The sequence below is a fragment of the Rhincodon typus genome, chromosome 7 (genome assembly GCF_021869965.1).
Source record: "Rhincodon typus isolate 14 chromosome 7, sRhiTyp1.1, whole genome shotgun sequence".
NCBI lineage: Eukaryota > Metazoa > Chordata > Chondrichthyes > Orectolobiformes > Rhincodontidae > Rhincodon > Rhincodon typus.
This window is the reverse complement of record NC_063338.1, coordinates 48,233,211-48,253,330: the sequence shown is the minus strand read 5'-3', so window position 1 is coordinate 48,253,330 and position 20,120 is coordinate 48,233,211. Positions and strand designations below refer to the sequence as shown.

The following is a 20,120-nucleotide window of genomic DNA, read 5'->3' as shown; positions in this document are numbered from 1 at the left end:
GAGGATGAGGGGGATTCTTTTTTGGTTCTTATTGAGTGGACGGGGTGTGAGGGATGAGTTGCGGGAGATGTGGGAAACACGGTTGAGGGCGTTCTTGACCACTGAGGGGGGGAAGTTACGTTCCTTGAAAAACAAGGACAACTGAGATGTACGGGAGTGGAATGCCTCATCCTGGGAGCAGATGCGGCGGAGGCGAAGGAATTGGGAATAGGGGATAGCATTTTTGCAGGAAGGTGGGTGGGAGGAGGAGTATTCTAGGTAGCTGTGGGAGTCAGTGGGCTTGAAATGAATATCGGTTTCTAGGTGGTTGCCCGATATGGAGACAGAGAGGTCCAGGAAGGGGAGAGAGGTATTAGAGATGGTCCAGGTAAACTTAAGGTTGGGGTGGATTTCACAAGCTTCAAAATCTCCCGTCCCCCTACCGCATCCCAAAACCAGTCCAGCTCGTCCCCGCCTCCCTAACCTGTTCTTCCTCCCACCTATCACCTCCTCCCACCTCAAGCCACACCCCCATCTCCTACCAACTAACCTCATCCCGCCCCCTTGACCTGTCCATCCTCCCTGGACTGACCTATCCCCTCCCTAACTCCCCACCTACACTCACCTTTACTGGCTCCATCCCCACTTCTTCGACCTGTTTGTTTCCTCTCCACCTATCCTCTCCTCTATTCATCTTCTATCTGCCTCCCACTCTCTCCCTATTTATTTCTGAACCCCCTTCCCCTCCCTCTTTTCTGATGAAGGGTCTAGGCCCGAAACGTCAGCCTTTCTGCTCCTATGATGCTGCTTGGCCTGCTGTGTTTATCCAGCCCTGCACCTTGTTGTACCGGATACAATGAAATTGGTGGCCATCATGCCTACAGGAGCCTGATGCTCACTGGAGTCATGGTCAAGGGAGAGATAGGAAGACCTGGCACTCAGCCTCCGCAATGTAGAGGTCAGTATGCCAGATCACAACAGTTTGCATTATTGCAGGTTTATTATGAATAATAATTCTTGTTATTCATGTATTGCGTGCCTTATAACTCCAAATGATAATACATACAAAGTTTTCTTCATTAAATGGGGATGTTTGGAGAAATTTATTTGCATATTTGTTCACTTCTGACTTGCCATCGTCATGTGATATCTGCTGTAATTTACTTTCACTTCAGCTTCAGAAACTATTAAACAGACTGCAGTAAAACTCAATCGTGTGTTTAAAGTTAGAGTTAGGATGTAAGTTTGACTGCGAGAAATCACTTTTTATGCAGATTGGCTGAATCCGTTGCATGGTCAAAGGAAGGTATTATTATTGCTTTGTAACGGGAAAATAGTTATTAATATTTTAAAGGAGCCAAACAAATAATGGTAATGGTTGCCAAATTAATTTGTAATTGTTTCCCCTTGTTTGCTTCCAAATAAATCAAATCCCACAATGGGAGAATGAAGGTAAGAGCTGTGGATAAATGTGCGGGTTGCCAGAATCCTGAAAGCTGTCTCCATTACAAAGTGTGGATATGTAGTAATCTACATGAGGTTCTGAAGTAGGAAAAGAGATAGCAGCAATACACCAAACCAGTAACATTAGTTTATTGCTGATCCTAGACAATGAAAGTTTTATGCTTGTTCCTATGCTTATCTGATATACGCACAAATGTATTCCAGAAGGAATAAAGGCCCACTATACATAGGAAAACCCATAGTTGTTTCCATTTTCCTCTGTTCTAAATCAGGGTGTTGAGAACATTAACAGCAGATCAGCTGTTCTCAATATCAGCACAAGCTAAGAATCAAGCCTTGGTATTCGCTCTCTCCCATTGTCAGCCATTGTTGACTCTTGCATGTTACTATTCTCAATTATGTCATCCATTTAAAAGCTACAAACTAGCTTGCAGTGGTGCTAGCAAATAACAATATAGGGCCCCCTGATGTGTGCAGTCAATGAACAAGGTGGCTATAGCTGTATGCACATAAATATCGTTATACTGAACAGACAATATGAAGTTTCTATGTATTATAATTGAAGAGGGTGGGGTAATCATATGAATAATCCTTCTGCCCATTTTCAATTCTGCCCACATGCAGTAACCAAAAATATAATCAATGCTCATTTTTATTAAAATAGGACAAATTTTTAATGTGAATCTTCATTCTCTTTTAGATTCTAGGATCAGACTGCTATATCTCAACCATTCTTCATGAATTCTTCAACATTACCTGGAGATCATGATGAAGAAAAACAAGCCAAAGGACTTAAAGGCAGAAAGTAAACTAATTTTCTTTATAACTTTCTAAGTGAAATACAACACTAAATATTAACTGAATATTAACACTGTACTGCCTACATGCTATGAATATGTTTGGAGACATGTAATTGTTTGCCATTTTGAAATAGTGGCAGAGCAGTAAGAAAATTCAACATACATTATCTGATATTGAACCAAAATCAAACCTTCGTGTTGAATCTCACCAAAAACTGGCTAAGTGTCACTTTTGTCAAGTTTCCTGGAGGCTTTCTCTCTGTGAGGCCTAGTGAATTTCTCATACAATCTTCCTGAACTCCCCTCATTGTGCCATGTCACAAAGGCACCCCGCTCATCAATGCTAGCTCAATTTTCTCACTCTCTGTCAGTGAAAGTACTTACCCCACTTAGGATGTTCCCTTATGCCTGGTACTAGCCCATCTTTAAAAAGTCATTGTACACGTGGTAAAGCATTGTCAGTTGGAGCTGTCCTGCACAGTTTGAGACGTTTGCCTCAGAGCTGGCTAACAAAGCAAAATTGACTCTCCGCTTTGCGGAGAGGGACATGGAGGTGCTGATGGAAGGGATGGTGTAGAGGAAGGCTGTCCCTTTCCTCAGGACTGGCAGAGGACTCCACAACACCAGATACTGTCAGCCTAGTGAGAGATTGCCACTCGATCAATGCAGTCTCCGCTATCTGGAGGAATGCCCACCAGTGGAGGTAGAAGGTGAATGAACTTTGCTGCTCTGCCTGGCTGAGCATCCCACCTATCTTCTCTCTGTTACCTCACACTCATTCTTTCTCTGTTACTGTACCCAGCTCCCACAAAGACTCATGCTCCATCATAGTCATTATTGCCAACAACATGTCACCCACACAGGGCAGAATGAGCTAAGCTGGGTGATGAGTGACCACATTTGCTTCCTCATATTTTAATGACCCTGACTGCCCGGAGCAATGGACTGATCTTGCTCAAGCCCCTGGATTGATAATGACTTATGTGCCGGGATACATAACCACTCCATTGACTGATCACTGTTGACAGGAATGACAAGCTGTCTGGCTTTGTATCTGCACTAAAAGCCAAGTCAAGACAGAAGTACCAAGAATCTGTTAGTTCTGGCTGAGAGGGCAAAGTGTAAAATGTCGAGGTAAGGCAGAGTAGAGATGCTGTGAGCATTGAAGTAGCCTCAAAATGAGTGAGTAAGCGACCCTGACATGGAGCCAGGTCCAATCTGGATGACTGTCCAAGCTCTCACAATGTCCTTGTAGCAGTATTCCAACAAGAGGTGCCACTGTGCTCCAAAGTGCAGCATTAAAGTGCAGAAACTCAGAAATATGCCATGAGGGTTCAGTGAGATTGATATGTGGCAGATACCAAGGTCAATGGATGTAGGGTGCATGCAGTTGCCGCCCATACAGTGGACCCTGAGATGTTGGTGCCAGGAGTCCAAGACTGAGGTTCAAAGCAATGGCAGCATGCTCAAATTGCCAGAAAACTGCTCTGACTTTCATGTCAAGAATTCTCGATGTCTAGTTTCTCTCTGGCAGATGGGAGAATAGGAAATTGCATATTTATGAGGTGAGATTAAGAAAAAATGTGAAGTAATCCCTATTAATAAGCCTCGTGTTGCTCATTAACAAGAATCTCATCTCGATGTCCTGGACTTGTCCAGAAAATGCAACTTTCCAATCTCAATGTCAAGAAGAGCCTCGCTCAAAATCTCAAATGATTTTCCCAAATCTCTCAACATATTCCATATCATTCAGGACATGGGAAGATGCATTGCTTTATTTATTGGCTCAATGGTTGCTAAGAGATGGAATTGTAGATTTTTTACCTACTACTTTTTGCATGTGATAATTGAGGGCAAACCATGCACTACTGCAAATGTCCATATTTGTTTCCTTAGGGTTTATATCGTAGAAATATGGAACCAAAGATGTTTACAACACAGAAAGAGGTCACTTGATTGAAAATCTCAACATAAGAGAAATGGTCTTCACCTGGGCATGTCTTTATTTTTCTTTCATTCAGTTATGGGACTTGGGTGTGTTGGCTGGACCAGCATTTATTGCCTGTCCCTAACTGCCCTTGAGAAGGTGGTAGCAAGCTGTCTTCTTGAATCACTGGAGTCCACATGTTGTAGGTAGACCCACAATGCCCTTAGGAAGAGAATTCCAGGATTTTGGCACAGCAACACATTTCCTTTTTTCTTACTCTAACTGCCCAAAACTGTTTCAGTTTTGAGTGAATGTGTAAATTCCTCATACTTTCCTTGTTCTTCTCTATTTGCCATGCATCATTCTATAGGAACAAAAACAGAAAATTGCTGTAAAATTTCAGCAGGTCTGGCAGCACCTGTGGAGAGAAATCAGAGTTAACGGTTCAGGTCCAGAGACACTTCTTCAGAATTGATGGTAGCTAGGAAAAGGATGTATTTATACAGAAGATCGGTTGGGGGGAGAGGGTAGAGTAAACGATAGCTAGATGTAGAGCCCAAAGACAGAGAAAAATAGTTGGACAGACAAAGGAGTGGTTAAGGTCAGTCTGAGGAATGAATAGCTGCTAATAAAGAACAAAGAAAATTGCAGCACAGGAACAGGCCCTTCGGCCCTCCAAGCCTGCACCAATTAAGATCCTCTATCTAAACCTCTTGCCTATTTTCCAAGGATCTGTATCCCTCTGCTCCCTGCCCATTCATGTATCTGTCTAGACACATCTTAAATGATGCTATCGTGCCCGCCTTTACCACCTCCGCTGGCAACGCGTTCCAGGCACCCACCACCTTCTGTGTAAAGAACTTTCCACGCATATCTCCCTTAAACTTTTCCCCTCTCACCTTGAAATCATGACCCCTAGTAATTGAATCCCCCACTCTGGGAAAAAGCTTCTTGCTATCCACCCTGTCTATACCTCTCATGATTTTGTAGACCTCAATCAGGTCCCCCTTCATCCTCCATCTTTCTAATGTAAATAATCCTAATCTACTCAACCTCTCTTCATATCTAGTGCCCTCCATACCAGGCAACATCCTGGTGAACCTCCTCTGCACCTTCTCCAAAGCATCCACATCCTTTTGGTAATGTGGCGACCAGAACTGTACGCAGTATTCCAAATGTGGTCGAACCAAAGTCCTACAAAACTGTAATATGACCTGCTAACTCTTGTACTCAATACCCCGTCCGATGAATGAAAGCATGCCGTATGCCTTCTTGACCACTCTATCGACTTGCGTTGCCACCTTCAGGGTACAATGGACCTGAACACCCAGATCTCTCTGTGCAAGGAGAGACAATTAGTGGCTGACAATGGGTAGTGTGTGGTAGCAGTCTGTGTAATGATAAATTCTGGTGTGTGGGGATTGGGGAAAGTATTGGGAAAACGTGGTCAAACCCTAAAATCTATATTAAGTCCAGAAGGCTGCAAGGTTCCCAAATGGAAAATGAGATGCTGTTCTTCCAGCTTGCCCTGAGCTTTGCTGGAACACTGTAGCAAGCCTAAGGCAGAGATGTTGGCCAGATCCTAGTTCCGAAGAAGGGTCATTGGACCTGAAATGTTAACTCTAATTTCTCTCCTCAAAGGCTGCCAGACCTCTTGAGATTTTCCAGCAGCTTGTTTCTGTTTCTGATTTCCAGCATCTGTAGTTCTTTTGTGTTTTTTTTGTCTAGTATCATTCTATAGGAAATGACTGTGCTTCTTTAACCCATCTGTTGCACATCATCTGTGAACATATGCCAGTTAACATCTTCAACTTAACATTGAAGTAGTAAAAGTAACAAAAGAAATGGCAAAATCGTTGACAATTATATTAAGAAATAGAAGTTGGTCAAAAGCCATGTATATCCCCTAAAAGCTATTATATCATATTATATATCATATCTATAATAGTGATAATATAAATGAAAACAAGGGAATGCTGAAAATATTCAACAATTTGGGCAAAATCTTATCAGACTCTGTGCAGTGTGGGCTATGGCTAGATGAGTGGTGGCATTGGGCAAGATGTGGACTGGTTTGCTTCTGGAATGAGGGAGAGAGGTGAGTATTGCAGGAGATGAAAGTAGGTGGCACAACTACTACTGTTGATGCAGGTGGGGAGGTATCCTGAGCAAGTGAACAGGCCAAACAGAGGGCATGCAGAGTTCGTAGTGTTACAGGTTTGAGTGGATGAAGGCGAGTGGGGAAGCTTTGAATGCATTAGTGAGAGAGTTGGAGCATGAAACTTGGTAGGAAGTTGATCGAGTTGTAGAGATAGAGAGTGTGGGGTATCAGAGAGAAGGTGGTGACACTTATCTTGGCAGAGTGGAGAAGGGCATTGACCTCCTTCCTACAGTTCTGGGTACTCCTCCAGATGGCTAAAACTGCTCTAACTTGGATAGCAACTTCAGATCAGATGGGCACGATCTGGGTGCTGTTGCCTCCACCGCTGGTCCTGGGGGAAAAGAAAGACCTGCCTGTGTACCATCCTGTCCAGCAGGATCTCTAAAACCATGCCCACAAAGCAAGGGCACCAATATCCCCCTGTCTGCCATGTCTGGGGCAAAGGTCAGAAACTGGGCAGGGCAGCTTTAGATTGACAGTGCGTGCCCAGGTGCACAAAGGCCTTTTAAATATGTCATTGGTGCCAGGAATGCCAGGGAATTCCAGGATCTACATGTAAGTGGCAGGTTGCTGTAGGAAATGCATGTGATAAGATGGCGTAGAAATGGGACATGCTATTCACCATAAGGGCTGAAATGCCAATTAATGTGGTGAGTTTGCTAAGATGTGGCAAGAAAACTCACTCAGTCTCACAGTGAGAATCACTCCACCAACCCAACTTAGCCAAAAAACTGTAAGATTCAACCGTTAGTGTAAGTGTTTGTAGATGAGGAAGAAAATAACATGTAAGATATGTCAAGGAAGCTAATAGTTAAATCAGGATTGGGGCCACGCACAAACACAAATTAACATTGTCAAATGAAGTGTAATGAAGAATGTAATTCTACTGTGGCTCGACAAATCTCTGGGGCTAAATGGTTTTCACCCCCAAGTTTGAAAGAGAATAGTTGAGGACATGGACATTACAAACTACAATCAAGTCAGGAACCAGCCCTACAATAATTAATTCCCTCCAGTGTGGAAACAGGCCATTTGGCCCATTGAGTCCACACTAGCCCTCCGAAGACCATCCCACCCAGACTCATCCCCCTACCCCATCCCTGTAACCCTGCATTTCCCATGGCTAATCCACCCACCCTGCACATCCCTGAACACTGTGGGCAATTTAGCATGGCCAATCCACCTAACCTGCACATCTTTGGACTGTGGGAGGAAACCAGAGCACCCGGAGGAAACCCACATGACACTGGGAGAATGTGTGAACTCCACACAGACAGTCACCTGAAGGAGGAATTGAACCTGAGTCCCTGGCACTGTGAGGTAGCAGAGCTGACCACTGAGCCACTGTACCACCCATATTGTCCTTTCAGTTGAAAATCTGGACATGTAACTCCACTATTTAAGTGAAAGGAAAAATGGAATTATAGGCTAGCTAGTCCAGTAGAATTTGTTAGAAGCTACAATGAAAGTAAAATGACAGTACACCTTGAATGGTTTAAGCTCATCATGAACAAAATTGTGACAAATGAATTGCAATGTAAGCATATATGAGAGCATTCACTTTGAGCCGAAAGATGATAGACCAGAATCCGCTCTAAACAGTAAAAGGTCAGAAGCCATGGAAGTCCAAAGAGATTTGGGGATCATGTACATAGAGCATTAAAATGTTCTGGATAGTACAAAAAGACTAATGGAATTCTATTTATTATATCCAGAGGACGAGAATAACGGGGTCAGAAATTGCTTCCAGCATGTCTTCCTTTTTCCTAAACTGTAGATTTTGCCCCACCAGAGTTGAGAGGATGTGTCCAACGTACTTTCTGCACTCACCCCTTCCCTCCCTCCTGGAACAGCAGTAGGGTACTACTCATCCTCAATTCCTATTGCATCAGTCTCTGCTTTCAAATAATCATCCTCCATCATTTCAGCCACCTCCAGCAGGCTGCCACCATCAAACATATCTTTCCCTCCGTTGTCAGCATTCTGTAGGGACTACTCCCTCTGTGACACTTCCACTCTTCAATCACTCACAATACCTCATTACTACTTGACCCTCATCGCACATTGCAGAGGTGTGATCCTTGCCCTTTTACCACCTTCCTCCTCATTGTCCAAAGTCCCAACACACTTTCCAGGTGAATCAGTGATTCACATGTGTTTCTTGCAATCTAGCCCACAGTATTTGCTGCTCATTATGCAGCCTTTCAATAACTGTGTGATCAAATGTAGTCTGGGTGACCACTTTATGGAATGCCTCCATTCTGTCCATAAAAGTGAACCTGACCATCCACTTGCTTACCATATCAATGCATCATCTTGTTCTTACACTAATATTGCAGTCTAGACTTGCTGCAGTGAAGCCCAATGCAAGCTGCAGGAGCAGCTCCTCATTTCTGTATAGGTACTTTACAGCCTTCAGGACTTAACAATGACTCAACATCTTCAGACCATGAACAATAACCTTCATTTTTATAATACCTCCTTTCCCCTCCTGCCATGCCTTGTCTGTATGAGTTTGCTCTCTGCAAAACTAACCTATATTCTGCCATTAACATCTACCATGAACATCTGTTCTTCATCTATATCCCTCCTCTACTAATATCAGCATTCCCTTTGTCTTTTGCTCTGGGCACCTTCACCACCTGTTTCACTTGTTCCTCCTGTCCCTGTCCTCCTCTCCCCTTGTCAACACCATAAAAAATCATTTTCTGGCCTTTCAATTCTGAAGAAGAGTCATACTAGACTCAAAACAGTAACTCTGTTTCTCTTCTGCAAATACTATCAGACCTGTTGAGTTTCACCAATATTTTCAATTTTTATTTGGGTTGGAAACTCTATTGCAGTTAGACAAATTGCTGGTCAGACCACAACTTTTCTTTTATGCGCTGAAGGAATAAGGATGTCACTGATAGGGCCAACATTGATTACCCATTCCTAAATAAGACAAAAACAGAAGTTGCTGGAAAAACTGAACAGGTCTGGGAGCATCTGTGAAGAAAAACCAGTGTTACTGTTTCGGGTCTGGTTCTTTTATGATTTTTCTTCACAGATGATGCCAGACATGCTTAGCTTTTCCACCAACTTCTGTTTTTGTTCTTAACTTACAGCATTTGGAGTCCTTTCACTTTTTATTATGATGAACTGCCTCCTTGAACCATCATTGTCCTGATACTGAAGGGATTTATACAGGCACGTATTTAGAGTACAACCAAGTGGCTTGTTTTTCAGATAACAGGCAAGAGTCAGTGAAATTGGAATACTCAGCTTAGTTCTGGATACCATAGCGTAGCAAGGATATATTGGCAATGGAGGGTGCATAAAATTACTAGAATGATTCACAGACTCTACAGATTAATTTTCAAGAAGAGATTACACAAATTAGGATTGTACTCCATGGAATTTAGAATATTAAGAGTTGACATGATGGACGTGTTAAGATATTAACAACACTAAAAGGGGAGATAGAGAAAAGTAATTGTTACTGATTGAAGGATCTGAGATTCAGTGACTACACTCAAACAAGGGAGCATGCCTTTCAGGATTGAACTTAGATTGAAATTAAATAGCAGTTTAATTAAATGTTAGTTTTAAATCTGAGATTACACATTTGAGTTAACAAAAGTATACTAATGGATATTAATAAAAGATATGGGGCAGAATGTTGAAGAGTTGGTGATCTCACCTGCTGGCTGGACAGCCAGGCTGGCACCTGCTTTATTGGAAGGCCCACTGACCCTCAAGCAAATCAGGCAGTAGCAAGGCCACTACTAGACCTTCCCCAAAACTTGGAGGCACAAATCTTGTCTCCTGAGCGCTGCAGCCTATCAGAGGCCAGCATCTCTTGTGCTCACTGTGCCACTGGGAGATGCCACAGCTACTGCAGGAAGAACATTCGCCTTAGCTCCTGAGTCAATGGAATCTGGAGCGATCAAGGTCACTGATCAGTAATGTGCAGGTGGAGGTGCGATGCCACATGGGGTGGGGGCTATTGGGAAATGGGTGCAGGGAGTTCAGCAACAGGAGCAGGAGAATGGTAGTGGGGCTCTGGTATCCCACCATCCCACTTAATAAAATGCCATTGCTGCCTCTACCCTTACCACAAGTCAGAGCAAAAGTTTCCACCCATGGTGTCAGATTACAGATCAGAATTGATCTTATCGACCTGGTGGATCAGTTTCAAGGGGATAAAGGGCACGCTCCATGTTCTTATGTTCCAAAGAGAATTCTTAACTATTGGTACATTTAGTTTCTCTTTTATATCTTATTTGCAGGTATGTCCTGAACGAACTTGTTCAAACAGAGAAAATTTATGTTAAAGACTTGAGAGCTGTGGTGGAGGTAAGATGAATTAGAGCTAATTGGAATACCATTGGAGTAAGTTTAATAAAATTCATAGTGAGAGCTCTCTCATCGAGGTACCTGATTTAGGAGCCAAGATTTTCTTATTACAGTGCATCTCTGATGTGGCACGACCTTCATTTACAACACTGGTCTCCTCACTGCTAACCAAACCTAACCCATTTTCCAGATTCAGAGTCAGTTAAATAGATTCCACAATAATTAGGAAACAAGGTACATTGGAGAGGTTTCCCACAAGATATCAAAGCTAGCATCAAAAACCGGCCAAAATATTCCCTAATCTTCTTAACAGAGGTCTTGGCTGTTAAGAACAATGTTAACTTTAAGTTTAAATCATATTTTGTATTCTGTGTATTAAGAAGGGGAAGGTATGGTTAGTCATTTTTGAGTTTATTGCAGGAGTTCAGAGCAGTGGTAATGAGATGTCTGGAGGTCTGTTTTGTGTACATGCATTTTAATGAAGTTTAAAACAGTTCAACACACTAAAAAATGGTGGAGAAAAATACTGTGCTGTTGCCTAGTGACAGAAGTCCAATGACGTACAGATATAGGTACAACAATCTAGAAAATCAGTCAGTGGTATATGATGGAGAGTGATGGACTGCTGAACATTGGATATAGGGAACTCATGTAGTTACTCTGAAATTAAAGTCATAATGAGTTTAGTTTGAAGTTTGTTTTAGGTACCTCAGATAGAGACATCAGATGAGGGGAGAAAGCATCTAGCGACTGCACAGAAATTCAATGAAAGGAAACTGGTTGCAGCTGTACCAGCCTGAGTCTGACAAGTAGCCTTAGTGCGAGGATTATGAAAACTCTGAAGTTTGAGTTGTTTGTAAGGATGTTGGTGTGCTAATAGGAACAGCATTAATTTGAATCCTTTTCTGATGTCTGTAATGAATCTTTCCAATCTTTCATTTTGTCTTGTGAAATATCATTCATGTTTCCTTTTATTGTTTAATAAATTTTTTTTTATGGTACAAGAACTTGAGTAGCCTTCTGTGAATGTGCTCAGTAAGTGATCTCTATGGTCTAAAAAACAAAGGTAGGATCAATAAAGCAAGGTCTCATTCTGAGAGTTGATTTGTTTAATATTAACATCTGGGGGGTAATCATTTAATTGATAGAAACTTTACACTCCACATCTCACAGCCAGTTCATTGTTCTAGTGATGTAAATTACAAAAAAATTAGTTGAAGGATGTATTTCAGTCATTTTATGTGTAGCCTAGACCAAGGCCCAGGAACTTCTGTCCTCCTCCTACTTGACTGATGTTGGAATGGGAAAGCGGAAAAGCATTCCTTCAAATGGAATCCTTCAGCTCCAAAGTGAACCTGCACAGTGATGATAATGCTGGGAAGCATGCTGTAGCTAGACCATTGATGAAGTGGGACTGCCAGGATCTGCAGTGGTTCAAGAAGGGAGCTCACCACCACCTACTCAAAGGCAATTAGAGATAGGCAATAAATATTGACCAAACCAGCGACACCCACTTCCCATGAATGATTGAAATAAAACTGTAGAGACTGAACATTTGAAGAGGGCTCAAGCAGCCATGTTAGATTCCTTCTCCACCTCCTGCCTAAGGGGTTCATGTAAATTAGATGACCCCCTAATCCCTGAATTCTGGCAGGGCCTAGGAAGTGGCACTTACATTGCTGTATATGCTGGTGGAGTAGGACTAAAGATTTTCTGCCCATTTATTCATTTGAGTTTAAGCATTTGTAAGAAATAATAATTGTACTAGCATGGCATAATTATAGGAGACTTCAGTTGTGACACCAAATTTCTGCATATTTCTGATATTTTAGGGTTACATGAAAAAAATGGAAGAGAAAGGAATTCCTGATGACATGAAAGGAAAAGACAAGATCATTTTTGGAAATCTTCAACAGATCTACGACTGGCACAACAAGTATGTAGGTAGCCAGCTCAGATAGTTACTGGTGGAGAAGCAAAATCAAGAGTTTGTAAAGAGAATTTCTCACCATTTTCTTAAGTGATTCTCTGCTAATTTTTCCTCTTTCTCTGAAGATTTTAAAACTTTGTCAGCATAGTGACACAGCCAGCAGTCACCTTTTAGTAGTTTGATGAAAAATTAGGCGTTTTAGAAAACTGATATGAAAAAAGAGAAAACAGTAAATCAGGAAATAATGGTTAGGCAAAACTGAACTTGTGTCTTCGAAGCCTAAAATTGGTGACCAACAGAATAAAATAAATTCTCTAACAAACAGCATTGTGGGTGTTGCTACATGACAAAGACTGGAGAAGATGAAGAAGGCAGCTCACTGCCACTTCCTTAAGGGAAAGTAGGAACGCACAATAAATGTTAGCCTCACCATGAACTCCAGTGTCAAATAAATTAATTTTTATATTAAAAAACTTACATATTTCTCCTTGATTATAACTATCTTTAAGTTTACAGCATTAATCAATCTATTCATAACACTTATTGACCCATGTAATTCCTCACATTTAACTCAATGTCTACATTTTTCTTACATCTCCAAACTGTCTCTTGCAACACCTCATATCGACTAGCACTGCCATTCAGTCCCATCTTGGTTAGCAATCTGAGGGAAATGGTGCAGTTCAATCAGATAGGCGAATGAGAAAGCAACATAGCATACATTAAATGGACGACAACAGACTTGAAAGCGAGGTGGTTTTGCAAGGTAGGCTGATTTACATATTATTTTTACACAGGCAAGCCATATACATCTGCAGGACCAGGGAAGGGACAAAAGAGAAAAAAAATTAGTTATGCAACTCTGTTGACCAATACCATGAAGCAGGTAGCTCTCACTGGATAACACAAATGTTGATAAACAATTTTTCAACTTTGACTATACCCTCATAAAAGCCTCATACAACGTTTTAGTTCTTTTTATTATCTCATCAATATTTCAGAAGAACACTGAGCTGAATTATGCCAAATATTGGCTAAGTGTCAATTTTGGGGAGTTTTGTAGTGGGTTTCTCTCCATGAGTTTTAGGGAGTTCTCATGCAATCCTCCGCTGCTCACTTCTTTCTGTATGCACCACGTCTCTACGGCGTATGCTCACACTATCTTGTGCAGACCAGCGCGGAAATACTGACTGCTGCCGGGACTTTCCAGGATTCCCTTATCAAAGCCGAGCTGTTCAACAAGGCAAATATTGCCAGCTACAAATAGCCCTTCATAATAGGTGTAGGGAAAAAAGAATACAATCTCCAAAGGGCACACAGGTGGTGCTTCATTAAAAATAAAATCTGACCTTTGTAAATGTTCTGCTTCTTTACATCATCAGCTGTCTGATCGACTGTCATAGTAACTGCAGCTACAAGAATCAAGCTTTGGAGGCTCCCATCCTTAGCACTTTACCATGTTTGAACCCTATCTAAAGAAATGCTACTCTTTCCCTAACGCTCAGCGAATCATAAACATCGTATCATTGTTCAATGTGGGAGCATTACATGTTGTAAAGCCTTCAAACAGTTGTTTAAGTTTTATTTAACTTTTATTACACAAGAGGACAAGTGAAGAAAGAACAAACAAAAAAGCTACATTTGCTGTGGGAATAAACAGGCTGTTTATCTTTTGAGAAAGAATAAATTTATAGTCAATGAATAATGATTCAACCATCTCTGATCTATTGGAAACGGGTGTCAATTCAGTCCTGCCTGTCTTGCTGCACTCGATTTGCAGCGCTGTCATACTGAAGGTGATGTTCCTTCTAATCAATGTCCTTATTTCCATCCTTGGGAGACTCCTGCCGCTCCCCCAGCTCAACAGTGTCCATTACATCCCGTCTTTGCCTGCTCCGGTAGGGTGGGGCACAACGCATAGGAATTACGCAGCACTTTCAGTCACAGTCTGCCCCCAGATTGATCTAAGCATCAGAACTTCAGGAGACTTATTGTCTGCTCCAAAATGGCCCTGCTAGAAGAATGAGCTGCATTGTATATGTATGTGCAGCTTCAGTCAGGGGGTGGTGAAATGGAATTATCAGCCAGGGTTGCAGAGGGTAGCCCTCGCTCCCAGTAACCATTCTCGCAAGGCATCTGGAGCCGAAGCAGGTTTTAGAGGAAGTAGGCATCATGGCAGCTCTCAGGGTGCCTTGCATAGACCTTGAAGATGTGTTAGTGATGATCGCAGATGACTTGTACATTGACTGAATGGAACCTTTCCCTATTGATGAGATCAACCATGTTATGATACGGTATTCTCAACATGTGTGTACAGTCTACAGTGCCCTGCACCTGGGAGATACCAGTTATGTCAACAAAGTTTACTGCCCAGGCTGAGACACTGACCTTGTCACAGGGAAACAGATGAAATAGTGTCACAAATTGCATGATATCAGCCTTGATACAGTTGTGGGTAGAGGATTGATCCTTAATAGGTCCCGAGTGGATCTTTGGAAACAGCCAGTTACATAAAAGCTAAGTTCTGCTGTCACCTCGATGGCCATTGACATAGGATGGTCACTCACCTTTTCAGATCGCAGGTCCTGCTCCAGCAGATCATCCAAAGCTGTTACAGCATCCTGGGACATCCATATTCAGCACGGGCACTGCATCTCACTCATCTGGAGGAAATGGAATCAAGAACAATTGATTCTGGACCTCCTGTACCTCTGCCACATCCTGAGCAGCCCGTCTGCTGCAACCTCTTCACATGGAGACAATCCGACAGAAGCTGCAAGTTGCTGCTGGTCGTGGCCTTGCTGAAGTATGTGCTCCTCGTCAATGTCTCTGCATTTCCATTGTCCATCGTGATGATAACCCTCAGAGCAGATAGATCCTTTGTCACCCAATTAGCCTGTATGGGAAAGGGAGAAACAGAGTAATGTGAGCAGTCAGCATTGGCCGCATTTGCAAATGAGTAGTTACCGTAATCCTTGATACAGTGTGACATGGAAGTCTCCAAAATGGAGGGCCATAGGATTTCATGAACCTTTGACATACTAGACAGACCATGTCATGACAGTACAGTAAGACAGTATAAGTTCAGTAAGCTTATTGATACCTTATCCCACCCACATGCTCCAACATCACCCAAAAAAGGCAACATTGCATGTAAGAACATGCTGTCAAATACTTACAAGTGAGAGGAAAGCAGCTCCATGCCCTTGTGAAACCTCTACGAGACCTTGAAATGTATTTTGTGTGTGATGCTTTATAGGTCCTTTTTGACTGGCCCAGCTTCACAGAGATGACTATCATGAATCCGTAATGGCCAAGTGATATGACCAAGTTTGCTTGTGGCTAGGATTGATATTCAACATCATTGATCATTACATATGTTCACATGCAGAGTTCTATATTATTGATGTCATTAACCTGCACTGCATTAGCGCTTGATTAAAGCACTTGTATCTTGAAGGGCCTCATAATATCATACACATGTGGAAGCTGCTCACTCAGGCAGAAAAATATATTTACCCCACTCACGTTGGATGTGGTGGCAGCCGTTTCTCATTATGCTTTTGTAGTCAGGAATTGTCACTGTCTAATTTCTCTCTGCTCACTGGGAGGATAGCAACTTGTGTTTAAATGAGGGAAGAATAGGTAATGATATGTAACATAAGCAATTAGGCATCTTGTCTCTCAGTTGTGAGATCGTCATCTTGCTGTTAAAACATTGTGTGTAAAATCAGACTTTTTATCTCATCTCCAGAAAATCATTTTTCGAACCTTGTCATATTTTCCCATCTGACTTGATATGAGGCTGCCCTTATACGTCAAATACCATTTGACTTTAGGAAATACTCAAATTCCCCGCTGGTAAACGGTAGCACATTATCTGTGACCAACACTTCCAGGAGTCCACGTATTGTAAAAGATGTGTGCAGTACCCAGAAGAAACCCACACAAACACGGGGAGATTGTGCAAGCTCCACTTAGAGTCACCTGAGGGTGGAATTGAACTCCAGTCCCTGTCGCTGAGAGGCAGCAGTGCTGACCGTTCAGCCACCGTGTGGTCTGGTATTATTACAAATTTATGTCCATAAACATATTAGTGGAACTTCCTGACTCCAAATATGACTGCCAAACCTTCCTTCCCTATCTGGTCATATTTATGCTCTGCATTAGCCAAAGTCATGGATGCATATGCTTTTGGGTGTTCCTCTCCATTGGGCCACCTATGAGCTGATGCTACCCCAATGCAGTATAGGAAGACTTTGATGCCAATACCAGATTTTACTTGGGATCGTAGTATGCCAAGACCTTAGAGGATGATAACTGTTTCTTCACTTCCCTGAAAGCTATGGCTTAGCTACACGACCATTTCTAAGGCTGACCCTTTTTGAAGAGTTGACACAAACGTACCAGGATGGAGGCCAGGTTATGAATGAACTTTCCGTAATAATTCACCAGACCAAGGAAAGATCCGGTACAGATGTAGTAGCCGGGGCACCTTTGATCGCCCTCACTTTATCTTCCAATGTGTCTAACCCAGTCGTGTCAACTCTGTAACCCAGGTAGGTCACTTGGGGTGCCTGGAACACACATTTTTCCCCTCTAAGACATAACTCACTTTGGAGAAACATCTAAGGGCTATGTCCAAGTTCTCTAAGCGCTCCTTATTGGTCTTCCCTGTTATTAGCAAGTCATCTAGGTAAATGGTAATTTGGGGTAGACCTTGTTAAATGTTTTCATCGTCCGCTGAAAAATTGCACAGGCTGACAAAGAAAATTTTAACCGTTTGGCCGAGGTTTGTCTTTAATTTGGCATTTTGCCATGGGTTGAACTGGAGTCCCTTTGTTCAGGATATGCCCTGAGTGAGGCTATGTAATTGCCTTCACTCAAGTGGTGTTCCCCAAGCTCAATGGCAGCCTCCTATATTGGTACAAAGCCTTATGGGTATTAATTGTGGCATACTTGTGAGAATCCTCATCTAGCTGTAATTGCAAGTAAGCATGGCTCATGTCCAGCTTTGTGAAGGACAGCACCCCCTCTTCCCACTAGCTTTGTGTACAAACCCTCTTTGCAAGGGATTGGGAATTTATCCAGCTGTGAAAAGCAGTTTACCATTTGTTCAAGATCCCCACAAAGGTGTACCAACCCATCAGGTTTTACCATCGGTATGACCGGTGCTGCCCATTTCATGAACTGGAGAGGTTTGTTGATTTGTTCGCTTTTCAGCCTTCTGATTTCTGTCTCTACGTTTTGCAAATGGCACTGGGCAGTTCTTGCAGAATCGTGGAATTGCTTTCTAGTCAACATGCAAGGCGACGTTGGCCCCTTTGATGGTCCTTAGAACTTACTGAAAAACTTCTGGAGTTAGTACTTCATTCAGGCAGCCATTTTCTATTCGAAAAATTTGGCGCCAATCTAAGTGAATCTTTCTCAACCAATTTTGCCCCATCGAGCATGGGCCTTTTACTACAAAGATGACAACTGAACCAGCTGTTTCTCATAATAGACAAGAAGCGAAGTTGTACCTTCAATTTGTAAGGGTTCCCCAGTATAGGTTCTTAGTCTAGCTGAGGTCTTGAACAAACGTAAGGTTTGGAGTCCAGAGTGAATTTTGTTAAAGACTGGTTCTGCGATCGCTGAAACAACCATGCCTGTATCGACCGCCATTAGAACTGGGTGACTATTTAACCAGATGTTCAATTTGATTGATTTTGATTTCGATGTTGCCAAGCAATTTATCTGTTCCAAACCAGATGTGGGTGGACTTTCCAGGGTATGTACTCTCCTGCATACCTGCCGATGAATTCTCTTACTCAGTTTAGTGGAACTCTTTTGCTGTCTTGAGTCCGCAGCAATTAAAATGGCTTGCCGGCCCAGATCCTGAAGAAAATTTTAACCGTTTGGCCGAGGCTTGTCTTTAATTTGGCATTTTGCCATGGGCTGAACTAGAGTCCCTCTGTTCAGGATAAGCTCTGAGTGAGGCTATGTAATTGTCTTATAGTATTCCCCAAACTCAGTCAGACTGGCGAGGGTGTCCACTTCCATTGGAATATCCTGAAACTCATATGCTCCACTTGCTGCATTTTCCAATGATAAAGCCAATTGTAGAGCCTGTTTGAAGTCCAGTTGGGCTTCAGATAGTAAGTGCTTTTGCATGGTTACATCATTAATCTCACGTATCACAGAAGGTAGGTCTGCAGGTACAACAAGTAATTAGGAAGGCAAATGGAATTTTGTCCTTCATTGCTAAAGGCATTGAAATTAAAAGCAGAGAGGTTATGTTGCAGCTGTACAAGGTGCTGGTGAGGCCACACCCGGAGTACTGTGTGCAGTTTTGGTCTCCTTACTTGAGAAAGGATGTACTGGCACTGGAGGGGGTGCAAAGGAGGTTCACTAGGTTGATTCCGGAGTTGAGGGGACTGGCTTATGAGGAGAGACTGAGTAGATTGGGATTATATTCATTGGAATTCAGAAGATTGAGGGGGGATCTTATAGAAACATATAAAATTATGAAGGGAATAGATAAGATAGAAGTAGAGAGGATGTTTCCACTGGCAGGTGAAGCTAGGACAAGAGGGCATAGCCTCAAGATTAGAGGGAGCAGATTTAGGACTGAATTGAGAAAGAATTTCTTCACCCAGAGAGTTGTTAATCTGTGGAATTCCTTGCCCAGTGAAGTCGTTGATGCTACTTCAGTAAACGCTTTTAAAGAAAATGTGGATTTTTTTTGAACAATAAAGGAATTACGGGATACGGTGAGAACGCGGGTAAGTGGATCTGAGTCCACGAAAGGATCAGCCATGATCTTATTGAATGGCGGAGCAGGCTCGAAGGGCCAGATGGCCTACTCCTGCTCCTAGTTCTTATGTTCTTATGTTCTTATGTATCAAATGGTCTCTCAGCATCTCACTAAAGGTTAAACCAAAGTCATATGCTTCTACCAGTCATCTTAGCCTTGTCAAAAACCCCAATATGGATTCCCTTGGTTCTTGAATTGTTTGGGCCGAGGACACTACCCTGAGAAACTCCTGCAGAGATGTCCTGCAGCAGAGATGACTGACCCCCAACTGCCAGGTATGACTCCAACCAACAAAGAGTTTTCCTCCGATTCCCAAAGATTCCAGTTTTGCTTGGGCTCCTTGATGCCACACACTGTCGAATGTGGCCTTGATGTCAAGGGCTATTACTCTCACCTCATCTCTGGAATTCGACTCTATTGGTCCATATTTGAACCAAGGTTGTACTGAGGTCAGGAGCTGAGTGCTTCTGGCTAGAGGTGCCGTTTGGAAGATATTATCAAAGTAGACTTGGTGAGTACTTAGTAATATTCAGATATGTTGGCCATTTCTCCAACTAGCTTGTTGGATTATTTTCTAAATAGTATATCCCTGGAGTATGTACTGCATATTCTGATGCAAAGAATTTCCTACAGTTCTTAAGTGATTGATCATGTTGTGTGATTCAATATTCAAGTGGTAAAGGAAAAAATATGTATTCATTGTAACAAAGTTTTAGACTGATATC

At 42.4% G+C, this 20,120-nt stretch overlaps 1 protein-coding gene across 4 annotated transcripts in view; it reads left to right on the top strand.

Annotated features, from left to right (window-relative positions):
• The first annotated feature begins 1,166 nt into the window (after window positions 1-1,166).
• The window catches only part of LOC109920575 (rho guanine nucleotide exchange factor 25-like), a 41,543-nt gene continuing 22,589 nt past the window's right edge, over window positions 1,167-20,120 (top strand). Inside the window, exons 1-5 of one of the 4 annotated variants that reach the window (XM_048599026.1) lie at window positions 1,172-1,285; window positions 1,425-1,431; window positions 2,144-2,248; window positions 10,603-10,669; window positions 12,502-12,605. In XM_048599026.1, coding sequence (XP_048454983.1) covers window positions 2,181-2,248; window positions 10,603-10,669; window positions 12,502-12,605 — 239 coding nt within the window. In that variant the 5' untranslated portion in view covers window positions 1,172-1,285; window positions 1,425-1,431; window positions 2,144-2,180. Of the gene's footprint in view, window positions 1,286-1,424; window positions 1,432-2,143; window positions 2,249-10,602; window positions 10,670-12,501; window positions 12,606-20,120 lie in introns of all 4 variants that reach the window. The other 3 variants (XM_048599025.1, XM_048599024.1, XM_048599023.1) reach the window with 3 other exon arrangements.